At 41.3% G+C, this 17942-nt stretch overlaps 1 protein-coding gene across 1 annotated transcript in view; it reads left to right on the top strand.

The window, feature by feature from the left end:
- The window catches only part of LOC147684546 (extracellular calcium-sensing receptor-like), a 42454-nt gene that overhangs the window by 18431 nt on the left and 6081 nt on the right, over window positions 1-17942 (top strand). Inside the window, exons 3-4 of the mRNA XM_086939706.1 lie at window positions 1956-2174; window positions 10991-11114. Coding sequence (XP_086795832.1) covers window positions 1956-2174; window positions 10991-11114 — 343 coding nt within the window. The remainder of the gene's footprint in view (window positions 1-1955; window positions 2175-10990; window positions 11115-17942) is intronic.

A 17942-nucleotide genomic window follows, 5' to 3' on the forward strand; every position in this document is an offset into this window, starting at 1 on the left:
TGTATGCTTCTCTACTCTATGCTATTCCAGTGTGTAGGTCTCAACTCTATGGCAACCTTCCACACGCCAGTCCACACTGTATACCACTCTACTGTATGGTACTCTACTATATGACACTCCACTGTGCCCCACTCCACTCAATGCTATTCCACTTTACACCTCTCTGTTCTATGCCACTCCACTGTATGCCAATCCACACCACTGTACAACACTACGCACTACTCTACTTCACTCCATCCCACTGGACGCTGCACTATTCCACTATCCACTATTTAACTCAATGCTACTCCACTGTACACCACTCCATTGTACATCACAACACTATAAGCAATTCCACTCTACGCCACTCCACTCTAGCCCCCTCAACTCCACTCTGTTTCACTCTATGCCACCACAGTCTATGCCATACAGGTCTATGCCAGTCCACTCTCCCCTACTTCACTCTACCCGACTCCACTCTAGACCACTTTACAGTATGTCACTCGACTGTACACCACTCTACCTACACCACTCAACTATACGCCAGTCCACTGTATGCCACTCAATTTTTTTTGCCACTATACGCTAGTCCACTTGACACCATCATTCTCTACACCATTGAACTATACACCACTTCACTATATTCGTTTCCACCCTGCTCTACTCCACCCCATGCTATTACACTCTACTCCACTATATTATACACCACTGCACTCTACGCAACGCCACTGTATTCTAGAGATCACTGACACAATAACGTGATAAAAAAATATCACTGCAATAAATATTTGTAAAAAATGTCTTTGCTCATATACTTGTAATTGTAAGTACTAAATATTGTTGTCCCTAATATCGTAAAAAATATAGGAAATTATATTGATTTTTTAATATAGATTTTTAAAGAAATGTTACATTTTTCATTATATAAATGTCATATAATGTGAAATTAAATAAATACACTCACAGACAATAAAAGCATAGCAAATATAAACAGTTCAATATTTAAAAATAAATTCTGTATGTCTTATTTAAATATAATTTGGTTAAAATTAAATTCAATTTGTACATATTTTTAATAAGTCAACTAAATGTATTTATTTTAACAATGTTTCCTGTGAAGTTTTAGTGTAAGCCCTTAACCTTATTGTTTTCTGAAAGAGATTGTAGGAGTACCTGTGAGCAACCATGGGTGGTGCTGACTCATTCAAGGTCTGAGTTGGAGAATGTATATAACTTATTTTAGTACTTCATGGATGTAGTAACTTTAGAAGAGCAGCATGTGAATAGGAAGGGGTGGAATGTTTTGTGGATAGGTGAATGTCCCTCCAAATAAGAGTCCCTTCCACTTCCTGAACACCACCTTACTTCTCACTAAGCCACTGCCATCTACTTGTAAGCATTTCCTATTGTCTAGCCTCAACCACTCCCTCCCACATATACTACTAAAACATAGTCATACATTTGCAGAGCTCCAAACAGAAAATATTGGAGAGTCAGAGGCATAGATTATGGTAGTGAATAGCATTTTGTATTTCGAGAGTAGCACTATTGTACTAATACTAAATGTAGTACTACTAAATGTATTTTGTGAATAGGCCCTTATGAGCATTGGTATGTAGTATGTGAATAGCACAAACCTTCTACTGTTCACTTGTTAATTGCATGCAGCTAAAGTGCAACCCTTTCAGTCAGGGTACATGGTTCACATGCACAGTTTCTGCATTTAACTAATGAACCTGTGATTTAGCAAAAACAATATAATATCCTTGATTTTCAAATTGCAAAAATAAAATGTCTGGGTTTGCAACACAAGGTAACTGTGGGTTGAGTGTGCATTACCTCAATATGGTTCCCCCTTTTTGCATGTTGTTATATTGTAAAATTTAAATGACATAAACCTAGTGGAAATACCATTGTTAAAAATATATAAAGGCAAGCAAGACTCTAGCTAACTACGTGTTTTCATTTGTATGTAGATGTTTCACTATGTGAAGAATGTTCGCATGAAGAATTCTACTGCATTCTTTGATGCCAATGGAGGCATGCCACCTATCATTGATCTTGTGTACTGGCACATGACATCCAGCAACACCAGCAGCTTTGTCAAGGTGGGCACCTATGATGGAAATGTGCCAGCTGGTCACAAATTCACAATCAACGTCAGTGCTATCCAGTGGGGTGGAAAGTACACCAAGGTCAGAATCTGGTGATATTCTCCTGAGCTCACCTTACACATTTGTTTGTTGTTAGTTTTTGACTCTTTACTCATTAGCAAAGTTCAAGACTGAAGAGAGTGGGATGTGCAAGGTAACTATGGACACAGGGAGGGTACCCTTCTAGTACAAAACACTATGCTTAGACATCATTTAACACTGTTAATACTTTTTATGTGTGATAAAGAGACAGACAAAGTAACATTATGAGACTCTGTTATCAATATAGAGTGAATACATAAAATATTGGTGTTTATAACATACCTCTAGCTCAACGAGACATACTTTGATTAGCCCAAATCCTACCCAAAATCAGGCCTAGTCGAGAGAAGTATCCTTTCGAACTACATTATTGTTACTGCAATACTCAGGACAAAAACGGGGAGCTTGATGTTCTTATTAAATCTTTGCTAACACTGCCTTCATCATGAAATATTCATGATATCCAAAAAAGGGAAACATCAATATTTCAAAGACAATAACTTACCATGGTCAGATTGAGTGTCCATGAGCATCATCTCTTCTTCTTAGCAAATAAGAGCTGTTCCATGCAATATCATTATTTTGTTGAAATTAGTAACACATAAGGAGGTCAGTAGTTCTAGAATCAATCAGAGCACCAATCTGTCAAAATCCTTCGGCTGTTAAGAAAGCATCCAAGTATGTGTTTCTTCATATTGTCAGAAGAATTTTCAATTTTCAAGCTCAAACTTCAGCTGACTATTAAGGATGAACTCTGTTCTGATTCTGCCACCCACTAAGTAGCCCTCTACCTATGACTCAGACCTGCCATTCCTGAACCTGCATGTGCATTTTACACTGCCATTTTGTCCTGGTAAGTTAAACCTCTTGCCAGGCCTAACATTCTCTTTATATAAATGTATACATTTAAGTCACCCCTCAGGTAGGAGCTGGCTTATCCAGAAGGAAGGGTGAAATATATTTAAAAGGCAGGGAATTTGGACTTTACATGCCCTGGTAGTAAAATACTCCCAAATTAGTTTTTCATTACCACAAGGTCTATCTCTCCCATAGGATATCATTGGAATTACCTTATTACATGTTTTACATAAAATTCCCAATTGTGAAGAGATGGTAGGCCAGTAAAGAAACACTGTCATTTTGCATGTTCACTTTTCTAAAGTTGCCTTCTTTTTCCACATGCTGACTTTTGACACACAATTGCCTATGTGACAGTGCAGAATTAGTTTCTCTCAATCCACATTGCTAACAATTCCACTACGTAAGTATACCATTGCAACACCTTGAACATTAGGTACAATGGCTGAACATACATTGTGCAAATGTTGTTTTTTATCTTCTGTCCATAAGGTGACAGTGCTATCACAGAGAAAATAAACATTGTCAGCTTGGCTGAAGCCCAAAACAGAAACATGAATGCTGTTGTTATAAAAACACATGCATTTCCGTACTATAATCACAGAAGCACTCATTGCGAGGTCATCGCTATCATTTGTGTTTCAGCACAGCTGATTCATGTTTGTCCTCTGTGAGACGAGATGTCCAACCTGTGGCAAAGGCAGGACCTAAAAACCTTGCCTTCAGGTATTTACATCATCCAGTATGGGTTTCTTGGCAAAGCATCTGCCCTAGGCATCTAGGTTAGAGAATGTATAAGTAGGAGTGCACTATACACTGAACTTATATGCCAGCATATATAGACTGCTGTAGCACAATGGTGGAATCATTCATTCTTTTTACTGTCCTTATATTGCTAATCACTTTCTGCTGCTTTTGTCTATTGATCATTGCAGTGCATATATTTTATACAAGAATTGAGGAGGCCCTCCTTTGTGTCGCTCAGTGAACACAAGTTGACCAAGTGAAAAGGTTCTAGATCTGTTACCATTATGCCTGTGGGGTCAAGGTTGTCATGTTCTGAGGTTGGCAACACCATTTGTTACCATGCCAGTTCTGGGGATACGTATGGTGGCACTGTGAGCTAGCAGGACGATAGGACAACATATCCTAAGGGGGTGCATGGAATCATCTGGCAGCATCCCATTTATGTTGTCAAATGAATGAACAGTTCCTAACTAGAAGTGCAAACTGTGCCACATAGTGCTATGAACATAGTAGATTGTGCTCTTATTTGATGGATCACCTGAGTAGATCTCTAGTGCATAGCTAGAGACCCATCACCTCCTAATCTGAGGAGTCCATGATGGGAGGGACTTTCGTCCTCAGCTGAGTAGGGAACTCCTATGTATTGGCTGCAGGTTGTTTAAACGTAAACACTTCTAAGGAGTAGCTCCCATTGTGTTACTCTCTCTGTAATCCATTTTGTTAGATGACCACACTGACATACTTAACATTGCTGAGAACTGCAGACATGGGGATTCTCAAAAAGTATTACAACATGGTCTCACACTTACGGGTGGAGATGTTAGTTTTTAGGTCAAGGTTCACAAAGCATATAGGACATTGATGTTCTATTCATGGGTTACTGTCCCATCAGCAGATAACAGAGCAGGGCTATTTCACAGATAGAAACAAGATGAAGTTCAAGACAATTACACACCAAATGAATAAATAGGGAACCTTTCACATACCAAGATCTCATAAATTTGTTTGATGGTACCCTACCACACACAACAGAAGATGTTAGACTAGGCTCCCTCAGTAATGAGGGAGCAACATGGCGAGTCTTAGCTGGCTACACACTGCATCCTAATACTGATAGTTTGTCAGCAGTCAATTGCGTCATTTATACAAGCACATAGGATCAATATACAGATGTTTGACACAGTTCGTTGTGCGAACCTTGACACTTAACCCTGCGCATACTGTTCAAGCTGCACAACCACAATTGACTACACTAGGCATCAGCCCACAAACACTAAATGCAGTAATGGGTAAGGTTCCTACCAAAGGGGAGGAGATTCCATTCTAAATTGCACAAAAAACATGTCAGCTTGAAGCAGTGTTTCTCCATATTGGATCACAGGAAAAACACTGAATATTAACAATTTGCTTGCCAATGTGAATGACTGCACTACGTGGGGTACAGTCTTTGCTGCAGTATATACCAGATAACATGATATCCCTTCATTAGCTGTTTGACGCCGGAAGTGCTTAAACAGATTCAGAATGAGAATGGGGCAGGACCTGCCCTGTAGTTGGGGCTAAAATTGTTTGATGTTGCCCCAGTATCAGCCATCATATTAAGTAAAATAAAAGGGGAGGCAGCAGCTTGGGATATATGCCAGCAGCTACGGGATTTAGCTCCATGATAACAGGCATGCTAATTACCTAAAAGTATCGAAGAAACCTATGCTACAATGGGTATTGATAATTTGGGAGTCAGACCTAGTAAACCACAACTAAAGAGAAATTCTGTAAAGGGTAATGCAAAGCAAGCACCAAATCTTCCACAAAGAAGAAGAGGGAGAATCAGAAAAAAATAAGCATAACTAAGTAACGGGTGGGTCTCCCCCAAATCCTACAATATGCATAAGAGTGATAATATTAGGCCATCCAACAATTAGGATATGGATGCACATTTATCTCGTTCCTTTCAGGAGCCTTCCGATAAATGTTTGGAGAGAGGAAGACAGTCAGAGTGCAAATGGGAGAAGCATTCCAAACCAAAGAAGGACTCACAACGCTCATCTGACTACATCATTAAACAGGTAGATAAACCTAAAACATCAAAACCTAAACTCAAAAAGAAGAAGGTAGCTGGACTTAAGGTACGGCATGCTGCAGATATTGAAGGCACAACATCTTGACAGGGGAGTGAACAGTGACCATGCTGGACAGCATAGCAGAAGTCAAGATAGTTCACCAGAACCTAATGGATTGTCTGTTGGGAGTAGCGCTTAGTGAATATATCCTTGTGGAGACACCGATACTAAGGTAGCATCCCACATCGTTTATACAAAAATCAACTTTAATTGGAGGGGGACTTACCTAGGAACAATAATAGTCTCTTTTGGCAGGATTTAACATATGATTACAATATTCTCCTGTCGAAAAGATTCCCACTTGTTTTTGTAAAGGATTGCCCCAGCAGAGAGAAAGTATTTTGCTTGCTTTTTCTGACCTCGTTCCAGAATCAGTTAAGCATTAATAAGTGAAGGAGTGGGTGTTAGCACTTGCTCCTGTATTATACTCCAACTATGTTGGGTGGGAGGACAGTTCTACTTATCATGACATTCTAGTGAGGACTACCCCAAAACAATACCCCATTAAAAATGAGTTAGGGAAATTCTAGAACAACTTGAATACCAAGGTGTAACAGAAATTTGCACCTCTCCTATGAATAATACATTATTTCCTTTTATAAAGCTGGATCACTAATATCAGGTTTTAGGATACAGAACCTAAACCCAGCTACTCGCACATTCGTACTACAAAACGCACACAGTGCGGCACTAATGAACAAAATATTACTTGAAAAATACAAGATATTTGACCGCATTTCCATGCTAGGTTCTAAATAACAGTTCTTATGATAGCCCCAGACTGTTCTCAGTCACACTAACAGAACATCTAGAAACGTTGGAGCATCTGGCATTGTCCTAGGTTGATGACATATACTTGATGGATGCTGACCCGTCTGTACACTTGACTAGAGTAGATCACATCATTCTGGAATTTGCTCACATGGGATATAAATGTAACTACTTTAAAATTCAAAATTGCCCACCTCATTGACCTGTTTCTGGGATACGAGTTGTTAAGTGTGGGCAAGAGCCTAGCAATGCACTTCTTAGAGAAGTATGTTCTTCTACAGCCTCCAGCAATGTTGAAAAGGTTTCAATCCACATTAGGATTCTAACATTTTGACAGAACTTACATTCCAGATAATGAGGAATAATTTTAACCATTCTACGTCCCTATACCTCCAGATTTTCCAAATGCACGCAGGACCGCTGAACACACACACATATTATGTTAAGTACAAGCTGCCATGCTAGCTTCTGACATTTTACATGCACATGTGAACACAACAAACCTGGTGATCCATGTAGTTGCATGGACATCAGGGTACACATACATAACATTCAATGAAGGTGACACTGTACTGATTGCATTTAAAATGTATGTATATACTAATACTGAAATGCGTTTGGCACCCACAAAAAAATACTGACAGCGGAACAGATCGCTGTGGTGAGGGAGAGAACATTGGCTCAGGGAAAACAAATTATTATCATAACCTCAGTGCCGACCTTAGAGGCCGACAAATGAGCAAGCATTCCAGATGCAAAATCATTGTACCTATGTTGGATACAATGGGCTACCTTACTCACAGCAACAGATGCAGAATACAGATTTGACTCTACACTACAAACACAAGCCTTTCTGCAATATGAACAATAATTTAATCTGTCTAATGAAATTATGCGTCTGGAACAGTATGATGACATCATATAGATATTTTTTATTTATTTATTAGAAGAGTTTTATATAGCGCAAACAAGACCCGCTAGGGTATGAGATCGCTGGAAATCGAATCATAGATATTAAGCTGGTACAAAAGAAAATGATACACCAAATAATAGGTTACACATGCAACAAATGCTCAGTAATGTGGCAGGCCAGAGGTATACACAAGGGTCTTTTGGTGTGAATTTCTTATGAAATTATATCTATTTTTTCTAGTTGGGTTTTGTATTATTATTGTTTGGTGTTTTGACTTCATTACTATTTTGGTGCTAATACTTTACACATTCTCTAAGTTAAGCCTGCCTGCTATGTTCCATAGCTTCGAGGGTGCTGAGCACAAATTAATTTAGTGACTATGGGGTTCGCACTCTCAAATTGATATTATTCTGAGAGGTGAGTGATAGCCGACCCCAAATAATCCACTTCCTTGCAACATACTTCACCAGAAAACATCTGAGATCACACAGGTGTGCCTGCTTTCTGAGAGATATTTTCAAAATGTCCCATGATCCCAGGACAAGGTAATTCCTTGTATTGCAACATCTGTGGTGTCACTCACACTGCATGTATGAGCTCAGAGTCTGACTAGAAAGGTAGATTTGAAAGACAGGCCACTCAGTTTTATTTTTGTTGTGACCTGTATTGTTACTTTGCATCTTTTCCCTTAGTTATCTGTTCTTTGCTGCTCAGGCAGTATGATTGTGATGTGTGGAATGCTGGAGTGCCTGGTAAGGTTGCCAGAGAGACAGTTAGAGTATGTGGGCTGGGCAGCAGTGATGATGCTTCTGGTGGGGCTATTTCTTACTTACTTACCATCCCAATAACTTGTAACTAAGCTTAATAAACCCTCTTCTTATAATATGCTACATGGATACCTGGACTTTCTTATGTATGGTAATAATGGCAATGATTTGGACAAAAAACCTACATGTTGTGAAAGACACAGTATTTGAACTAGTTGAGGAAATTTGAAGTTAAAAGAAAACTTAAGCTTGAAGGAAAGAAATGTCCTGATAAGCCCCACCTGTGTCCTTTATCATATGGACAACCTGCCTGGGAATTTGACCTTCCTTACATCCAGGTACTGATGTAATTTGCCTGCTTTCTTTGATGTGTGATTAAGCAGATGTCACTAAGTCTGGAGGCACAAGAAGTTACAGGATCAGTTTATGGATCAGCAAGACCAAGTGGCTACATTTATTTCTTTGCGTTCTTCACATGTTTGTCAGGTCTGCTGACAAATGTTTGTACAAGCAACAATGTGCTGCTGGTAAAATCTATTCATGAAGCTACCAGTTTGTGACTACTTTTTGACAATTAATTTTTTATCAAGCTCTGCGCTTTGAAACCATCTCAAATGACTGAAGGCAGTGTGTGGAAGCACAAGCCTTTTATTATTTATCTGCTCACCTGAGTGTGTGTGCCTGTGTACAGTAGAGTGTGCTTTGCCTGAGATGGTAGTTCCTGACATGTGTACAGTAGAGTGTGCTTTGCCTGAGATGATAGGTCCCGTCAGCCGTACAGTAGAGTATGTACATTATAGGGTTGTGTACCTTAGGGTTGAGTTGTAGGGTCGTGTGCTCTAGCTGGTGCGGTTGTATAACTCTGAGGTTTCCTTAATTCCCTCAGTCCTGCATAATATTACAATGGTGTAATTTTAATGTATTTGATATCTTGGAACTGCTTTGCTATTCTCCTAACCTGAGTCCTTTCAATTTGCAACTAGTTAGTTTTAGGTTGTATATGATTCTTTCGTGCTTCTGATATCAAGGGCCGTATTACATAGGGTGCCCAGGGGGCACAACGGATGTTTGCTACCGGGGCACTTTGGTATTATAGAAGGGGGCGCAGATGCTTCTGCATCCCCTTCTATAATGCCGATAGCACTGGTGCATTTAAAGCACCAGCGCTATCAAGAGAGGGTGTTCCCTCATTTACATAGGGGGGTGCCCTATGCAAATGAGGGAATCCCTTTGACGCCATTTAAAAGGTGGTGCACTGTCAGTGCTCCCCCTGAGAGCAGCCCTCTGCAGGGTGTAAAGGGGGTCCCATGGAGCCCCCAGACATCCCCTTGCAGGTGGGTACAGTCACTGACTGCACCCACCTGCAAGGGAATCTCTAATCTCCTTTAAAAGTGCAGCTAGTTGCTGCCTGCACTGTGAAAACATGAAGCGGCTGCTCCGTTTTTTCACATCAATTCGCTGCCCCAGTACAGTGCAGGTTTGTGGCTGCCCCCAGGGCAGCGCTCTCACCGTAATCGGGCGCATTGGCATTGTTTGTGTCCGGCACACCTTTTCATAGGTACATTGGTTGCAAACAACGCCAATAAGTAATACGCCTCCTACTGGTGTGTATTTCCATTGTACTATGTTGTAATATCATGAATTGTTTTCCCTATGGGAATATGATGTGTTGTGACCTGGATTTTTTGTTTGCATCCTTTCCCTAAGTTACCTGTGCCTTGCTGCACAGCAAGTATGAATGGGATGTGTGTGGAAAGTTGGAATGTTTGATGATGTAGTGGAATGATGGAGTGCCTGGTTTGGTTGACAGAGAGACAGTTGGAGCATGTGGGCTGAGCAGCAGGGATCCTGCTCTTGGTGGGGCTCTCTCTTACGTACTTACCATACTAATAGCCTTTAGCTAAGCCTACTAAACCTTCATCTTATAATCTACCATATGGCTACCTAGAATTTCTTATGGATTGTAACAATTTTCTACTTAGAGAAGCTGTGAATTGCACCTATCGCCTCATGTTACACTTTACTTCTCTGCTCACTTCCATACCAATTCTGCTATTTGAAAGTCTAAGCTTCCAGTCTCAGGTGATGCAAGACTCCTACATCAGTATTCCTGCACCAGCATTGTGGTCCAAGCCTTTCATAATAAGTGCAAATCAACCTAGCAATGTCACTCTTGAGCAACCACAAAGGACTATGCATGCTAAGGCATCAACAGCATAGACCTGTCTGTAATCTGATGCAAAAAAATGGGCATTCCATTTTGTTCAAACAACCTCCCATATTACTGGATGTCATAGAATAAGAAGTCATCCTGTAGAACGGACCTTGTGCTAGCACTCTGCAGCTGCCAAAACCTAGCCAAATCACTAGGTTACAAGAAAAAAAGTTGCATCTAGATAGACCCATGGGTACTTAAGGGGGAATAATACATGTTTACCTAAACACAAAATCCATTTAAAGTTAATAGGAGACCATCTATATGCTTAGTTCTGTGGAGGTACTCGAGGAGAAGAAGCATATGTAGTAGCACATGTCAGATGAACAGACTTGATTCCCCCTCTTTCTCAGTTGTCTCCTCATTCTCTATTTCTCCCTCTATTTCTCTCTATTTGTTGTTCGCTCTCGTTCTTTTTCTCTCAGGCCCCTACGTCTGACTGCAGTAGAAGCTGCCTTCCAGGAGAGAGGATATCAGCCATTGCTGGACTCCCTACCTGCTGCTACCAGTGTTCACCCTGTGCTGACGGGACTATCTCCAACAATACAGGTCAGTTTAATTATTCTATCAATAACTATTGTAAAGAAGTATTCTAAAGCAGTTGTGGGGAAATAGTTTCTAAATGGTTATATAAATGGTTAATTTGACTAGGATAAAAATTAACATTCAACTGTGTCAAAAAACCTGTACCATGAATACAATACAGATATAGAGGTAAGAGCAAGCTCAGCCTCCCAAGCCAATGGTTGCTTAAATGTCTTTCATATTTGACCCACCAACATTACAATTATTGCAAGTTTAACATGTCAGTCATGACACAGCATATTTACTCATTACCATGCGGCCACTCCTGTGGTGATCTATGTAAAATAGTTTGATAATAAGTAGGAAGCCACACCTTGAGTTTTCACTACAGTGATTGGTGCGAGGCAGAACCACCACTCATAGATACTCTATGGCTCTATACAGAGCTCCCCACCCTGAGATATAGCAGTCAGGGGAATCATTAGCTGACACTAAATGACAAAACCACAGTGGTGGCTTCATCCCTCCCATGTGGGGTAGAGCTGTGTTCTGCATGCTGGGCTAGAGGAGCACACTGGTGCTGTAGACATGAGAAATGGGAGGGCATGCCTACCAGGGAAAGAGCTGCCACTGGAAAAGATTCTGGCTGTACCCATGGGAGCACTCACTGAGACTGCACTAGCTGATCCGGTTACTTACTAATAGTCTTCATCACTCCAAATCCGAGTCTTCTTCATTACAGACCAAATTGAGTGAGTCTTACCTTATGACACAGATGTAGTTCTCACATCCAACTACAAAGAAAAACATACTTAAAGTTCAAACAAAATGTCCCTGGTGATTAACACATGCTCCTCCCCTTCACGACAGTCCAAAAGGAGGTCTCAGCTTAACATCTGCCTGTACTATACAAGTTATAAGAAAAGGAAACACTCACCATGGTCGCCTCATTCTCCTGAGTGGGATGGGTGGGAACTTGTGACGAGCAGGAGTAGGATTCAAAGTATTGAAGATTTAGTAATGGGGTAATTACCTCCTTTTCCATTTTTCTCCTTCCACTGCTATCCAGATAAGGATGCACCCAAGCCCGTTTATGAGGCAGTTCACAGAACTAGGAAGAACAAATGCCATCACACACTTAGGTGCTGGTTTGGATGTTGGTCGGAAAGCCTCCAACTGCAGGTCAGGGGGTTTCAAATCCAACAGCCTTATTCCATTAGGCTGTCGGTTCTGGAACCGGCAGGTCAAACCGACTGGCTTCTGTCGGGCTCAAGGAGCCAGTCAGACAGCCAGAGGCCGCACATAATTTCCTATGAATGGTGTTTCAACCGTGGGTATTAGGATGTTGGTTTCCTGCAGGCTCTTCATGTTGGACTTTCCGCATGCAAAGCCTGTCAGAAAACTACTTTGGGGGCCCCTAGCATGTCTCCGCAGCCTCCCATTTCTCTATGGGAACTTGTGCTGCAACCGGTTTCCAACCGCAGCACGAGCTCCCATAGAGGAATGTGAGTCTGCAAGTGCACCAGGGAGTCTGTGATCGCGCCAGAGGTTGGTCAGTTCCAATCCTGCAACGCTCTCCGACATTGTAATTAGCCCCTATGTACAGCTGCACCCAGTGTAATATTAAATACTATAACATCATACAGAAATTACAATCACTAAGGATGTGCAGGTGCTAATAGTTTTAAGAACTAATAAAAATATATCACCTACTTGTAGCTTTCACAGGGTTAGCTCACCCGCTAAGGCGGATGAGCGTCACCCCACTGCTCTCAGAGCAGGAACAAATAAAAATAAAATGATGGTAACATAGTAATTATAATTTTTTTCCATGCTATGGGGCTGGGTTACGCACTTAAGGCTGCATGATTGCTTGGTCGGCTGTCTTGGTCTTGCTAAACAGTCATGCGCACTTAGCATGTTCTCCTCCAGGCTGTTTTACACAGCCTTGGTGGAGAACATGCCCAGGCTCCCTGACTCCATCTAAGCACCGAACCACAACACTCAGACCAATCACAACACTGAATTGCAATGTTGTGATTGACTCAGGGGAGTCTGTGTGCTTCCGGAATTCATCTGCAAAAGAGGAAGATGGAGGGGAGACAGAGAACCCTGTGATGGAGGAGAAATGGAGGCAGTCGTGAAGAGGTAAGAAATGTTTTCTAAATATATTTAGTTACTCCGACCCCCCTACCATCCCTTTGACCTGCCAGCTACCACTGAGCTTTCTGCACATCAAAAATGTGAGCAGGAAAGACTATATTAGCAGCATACACATTTCCTTAATTGAAGCACCCTTGAGATTTGCCAAAGAAGTACCTACTCCACTGATAGACCGACCCTGAAGATGAGCTAACAAAACCTCCCCGGCCAAAGAATTAGCCACAAGGATTGTAAAGTGGACCCTTAGACTGTCTGCAGCTAATGATGGGCAAAAAGTGACAGGTGAAGAAGCTTTGGAATCCAAACAAAGAGAAAAAGCGCCATGTAAACAATTTTACATTTCTGCCATTGGGTCTAACAACTTAATTGACACTTTGCAAAAATCCCCAAAATTAATAGACTCTATGGGGTCAATTCCGATGTCTTTCGGAATGGCCCTGAATTGGATTTGGGTTTGCCAAATCCGATCCGGAACCCTGGATATCGACCGAATTGTAAACAGTTCTCAACACCTGATTACAATGCCCGCAAACCGGTAGGGCTGTCTGAATCTGTTACGAATGTCATTCTCACAGGTTGCGTCTTTAGGAGCCAAACCGTACAGATCTATGGACTTGGTTTCCGAGAGAGCGAGTACGATGACCGTTTTGGGCAGCCGTTCCGATTTAGTTTCTTCTGGATGAATCAGCTGCCGGAATCTATCTTTGGGGGCCCATAGTAGACCCTCCTTCACCCGGGGCCCTCTGATTCAGGCCTGTGGGGGTACCCATAGGTCTCCTCTTCCCAACCATGCACAGTGTGGCAGGCACCATGGGGTGCCCAAACAGGGTGTGAGGTTTTCCTCAGCAACCCCTTTCTCCAATGGGAGCCCTTGTTCTTGTTTTGAATTCAGGCTCGCGTTGAAGTCAATGGTAGTCCAGCGAAATCGTATCCGGAAGCATCCGGGTACATCAAAATCGCTGAGTCGGACTCCCCCGATCCGAGTCATCCGGAGAGCATTCCGGAACCGATTCGGTAGGAACGCTTTCGGAAAGACTTCAGAATCGGCCCCAAAGTGCTTGATTTCTTAATAAATGTACTAAAAGACACAGGCACTGGAAGAAGGGATGTTTGGGGCACTATAACTCCCTAAAATAAAAATGCTTGAGCTCAGAGGTTGATTGAGCTAAAAAGATACCTTAACATTTTGTTTATATCTTGTGATGTTTGCTGTGTCTTCAAAGACAGATGTTTAGTGTCAGGCATGTCTGACAAATTGCTGCCTACTCTTTTAAAATGGATATTGGTGATTCGTTTTCTTCTCTGACAGCAAAGTGGGATGATATGATAGAGTGAACTATCTGAACTATGGGGCCATGTTGCTGGCATTCAGGGAGTATGAAATAAAAGGCTGTGGGGTGTCTATATTTTCCATCACACAACAACATTGTATTGCCTGTAGATGAACTGTACAAATATTTCAACATTTATTAACAGTTTAGAAATCACAAATAAAACATATTTTTTGTATGTATTCAGAAGTGCAATGGAAACAAAGATTTTAATACTATAAAGACACTTTGTGATGCGCCCATGATAAACATTTTCTGTAACAGCAAATATTATCTATCGCTTAGGCCCTATATAATAAACGAGAGAACTATTGGATCCGGCACATGGCCACGATGCAACCGAACAGGTTGAATGATAGGATGGAATTCCTATGTTATCTTTAAAAATAGTCCATGTATATTTTGATTGCAATGTTGTTTATCTTATTCTCACTGGTAATCTTTCACCAGCACTGTTTACTTACACACACTTCCGGCACTATAGATTATCTCCTCTGGTTTTACACCCCATTCCAGCATGGCGACCACAAACACCAACTGCCGTCCAGTCCTTTTTTAGTGTTTGATCCCCAACGCGTCGGTTACACACTTCGTTTCACTTGGGCATCGCACACCACAACACAAGTCAGACAGAAGCCCTGACACGTTGCAGAACCACCCTAACCCGAGTAAGTACCTCGCTCGAGGACCGGTTTATTTATTTTTTAACCACAACGTACGGTCAGTGATTAGAACGCTGACATTTCGTCTTTCATTCCAGGCTTTACAATGCTTTGAATATTTCCTGTGAGTACACTATATCCACCCGTGTGGTTGAGTTGGTGTCACCATTTGCCTCACACTGTTAGCAGAACCGAGCACTAGCAATCATGCGGTTTGTAACACCACCTACATTAAAACGGTATACGAGGGTTTAGCGCATTATTTAAATTATTTATTCACTCACATGCACCTGAATACACCTGACTTTTTGAAGCATGCTGTACACAGGCATGAACACCGCATACTGCTCCGTAAAATCACCCACTAACTTTGCATCGTGCCTCTTTAACTGTTCAGCACATCACCATTGACGGATGTTCACTTTCTTTACTTGTAGAGTAACCCCCTGACGAAGGGCTGCCAGAAAGCCCGAAATGCATTGGGAAAAACGAAATTGTTTTGGCATCATTGAGATTACGAGGATACATATGCTTTGGTTATAACCGTGAAAACAATGAGTTATACAACAAAAGAAATACAAAGAAATTAATGAAGAATAATAAAAAAAATTGAACTCACAGTCATTGTGAAAACGTTATCAAATTCTGGATAAAAAGAATAAGACTCATAGTCTTTAAAGCGATGCACGAAGGAGTCTTCCCCTCTGCCAGGGGAAGCATTGTATTAGCCTATATAATGTTGCCAATAAAAATGCAAGTCTGTGCAAATGTTGTGGTAATCTCAATGGAAACCGTGCTGTTAATGCCAATGCTCTACCTCATCTTACTTTGGTAATATATTTGAGACAATGCAATCCAAGATGCACCACTGGCCATGTACACATCCTTATTACTCTCTCCTACTGAATGGCCATGGCTCCTTTGCTACACTTATTCTTTGAGAGGCATCCAGAGATTTTAAGGTCCTTATGACTTAAATTATGTAACATCGATGGCAGCACCCCCGCTCTGAAAATCGTTCCAGCATCACTGCATGAAGAGGATCTTTTCCTGCACAAAAAGTATGCTAAAAGGCAATTTACCCCATGTATGTGTGCTGCAGAATGCACAACTCATGGAAAAAGGAAAAAGAACAAGGCAAAATAGTTGTATATCTCATAGTTACTCCAGCCTGAGGGAGGTGTAGTATGTTGGTGCAAATCCATGTCTGCAAGTCTTTGTGGATATGGATTTATTTAAAAATCCATGGGTGGATGCACCGGAATAGCCATGCATGACCCATGCAACACCTCTTTGATGTAAAGTAAAGCAAGGCAGCATGTTGCACTGCTTTGTATTACTTTGGGTACAATCCAGCAACAAATCTTGGGCCCAATTCACAAAGGTAAAATAAGATGAAAGTATAACTTTACAACTTTACAGCTTTCGCTCGTAAATGCCCTTTGTGAATACCGTAAGCAGTAAAGTTCAACTTTTGGTATTCACAAAGGGCATTTACGAGTAGTAAATGACCTTTATGAATACCAAAATGCGTAAAGTTAGACTTTCATCTCAGTTTACTTTTGTGAATCGGCCCCCTTGATTGGTGTTGTATTGCAACCAACATAACACTTTGTGTCCAGTCTACGTCAAAAACTTAATGCAAACCTATTGCAAAGTGTTTGCAAATCTGGACCTTAGAACCTCTGGACTTTATTTAGAAGAGTGACTCTCTGTGCTCCCTGGCCCATTTTAGATGGAAAAATGCTTCCTTACTAATGGTAGATTTCACTGGCTCTGCCGTCAAGGCTGTCATTTCACCATAAATGGTGGCAGTTGAGATGACCAATTTGGAGTGACCGGTCTACCACCATTTATGGCGAATTATACTCAATGACAGGTTGCCATATAAAGTATATTGGTCTGAGAATTAGCTTAAGGGAAGTGTCAAGGACAAGTCTAATGCTGGTCATGAAAAGTTATTCCTTAAACAGTTACATTTCCAGAGCCCACAACCAGTCTCAGCAGGCAAGGAAAGGAGACATGGGTCACTGAAGAGAGATGGCATACGCATAGCGGAGGGGTCAGTCAAAAGGCAACAAGGCACAGGGACAGCAGTGATTGAGCAGAATGGTGGGGCAGTAGCAGGGTTGGACTGGCAATAACGGCATCAGGCATTTACCCAGGAGACTAGAATGGTGGGGGCTGATTTTTGTAGCTGTGGGGGCTGTTTTTGTAGTGAGGGCCGGTTTTGCAACAGTTCTACTATATTGGCCCCCAGTAACCAAAGCAACAGGGGGGGTCGTATATCAACATTGAAATTGCTGCTTTGGGTTCCTAGTCTGGCCCTGGGCAGAAGTTGAGGTAGTGAGCAGGAGGCAGAGGTGGGAGAAGCAATGAGTCATCATCCAAGAAGGATTTTGTTCCCTAGGGTGTCTTCTGCCAAAATGTGATGATGATGGGTTATACATCGGATAAGAATATTATATTCAATGGGCATTAAATCACTGATGTTGGACCACTGTCATCTGAATCCATAATGGAGTAATCAACAATATATTGATGTATGTAAATAGAACCACTGATTTCATTCAGGGCTGTAAATTTTAAATCGAGATATGGGCAATTCTGACTTTGTTTGAAGTTTCATACATTAAACGTGAATGCCTTGTACTACTAACCATTTATAGATGTATATCTGGAAGCATGTTGTGTGT

The sequence above is a fragment of the Lissotriton vulgaris genome, chromosome 10, assembly GCF_964263255.1.
Source record: "Lissotriton vulgaris chromosome 10, aLisVul1.2, whole genome shotgun sequence".
NCBI lineage: Eukaryota > Metazoa > Chordata > Amphibia > Caudata > Salamandridae > Lissotriton > Lissotriton vulgaris.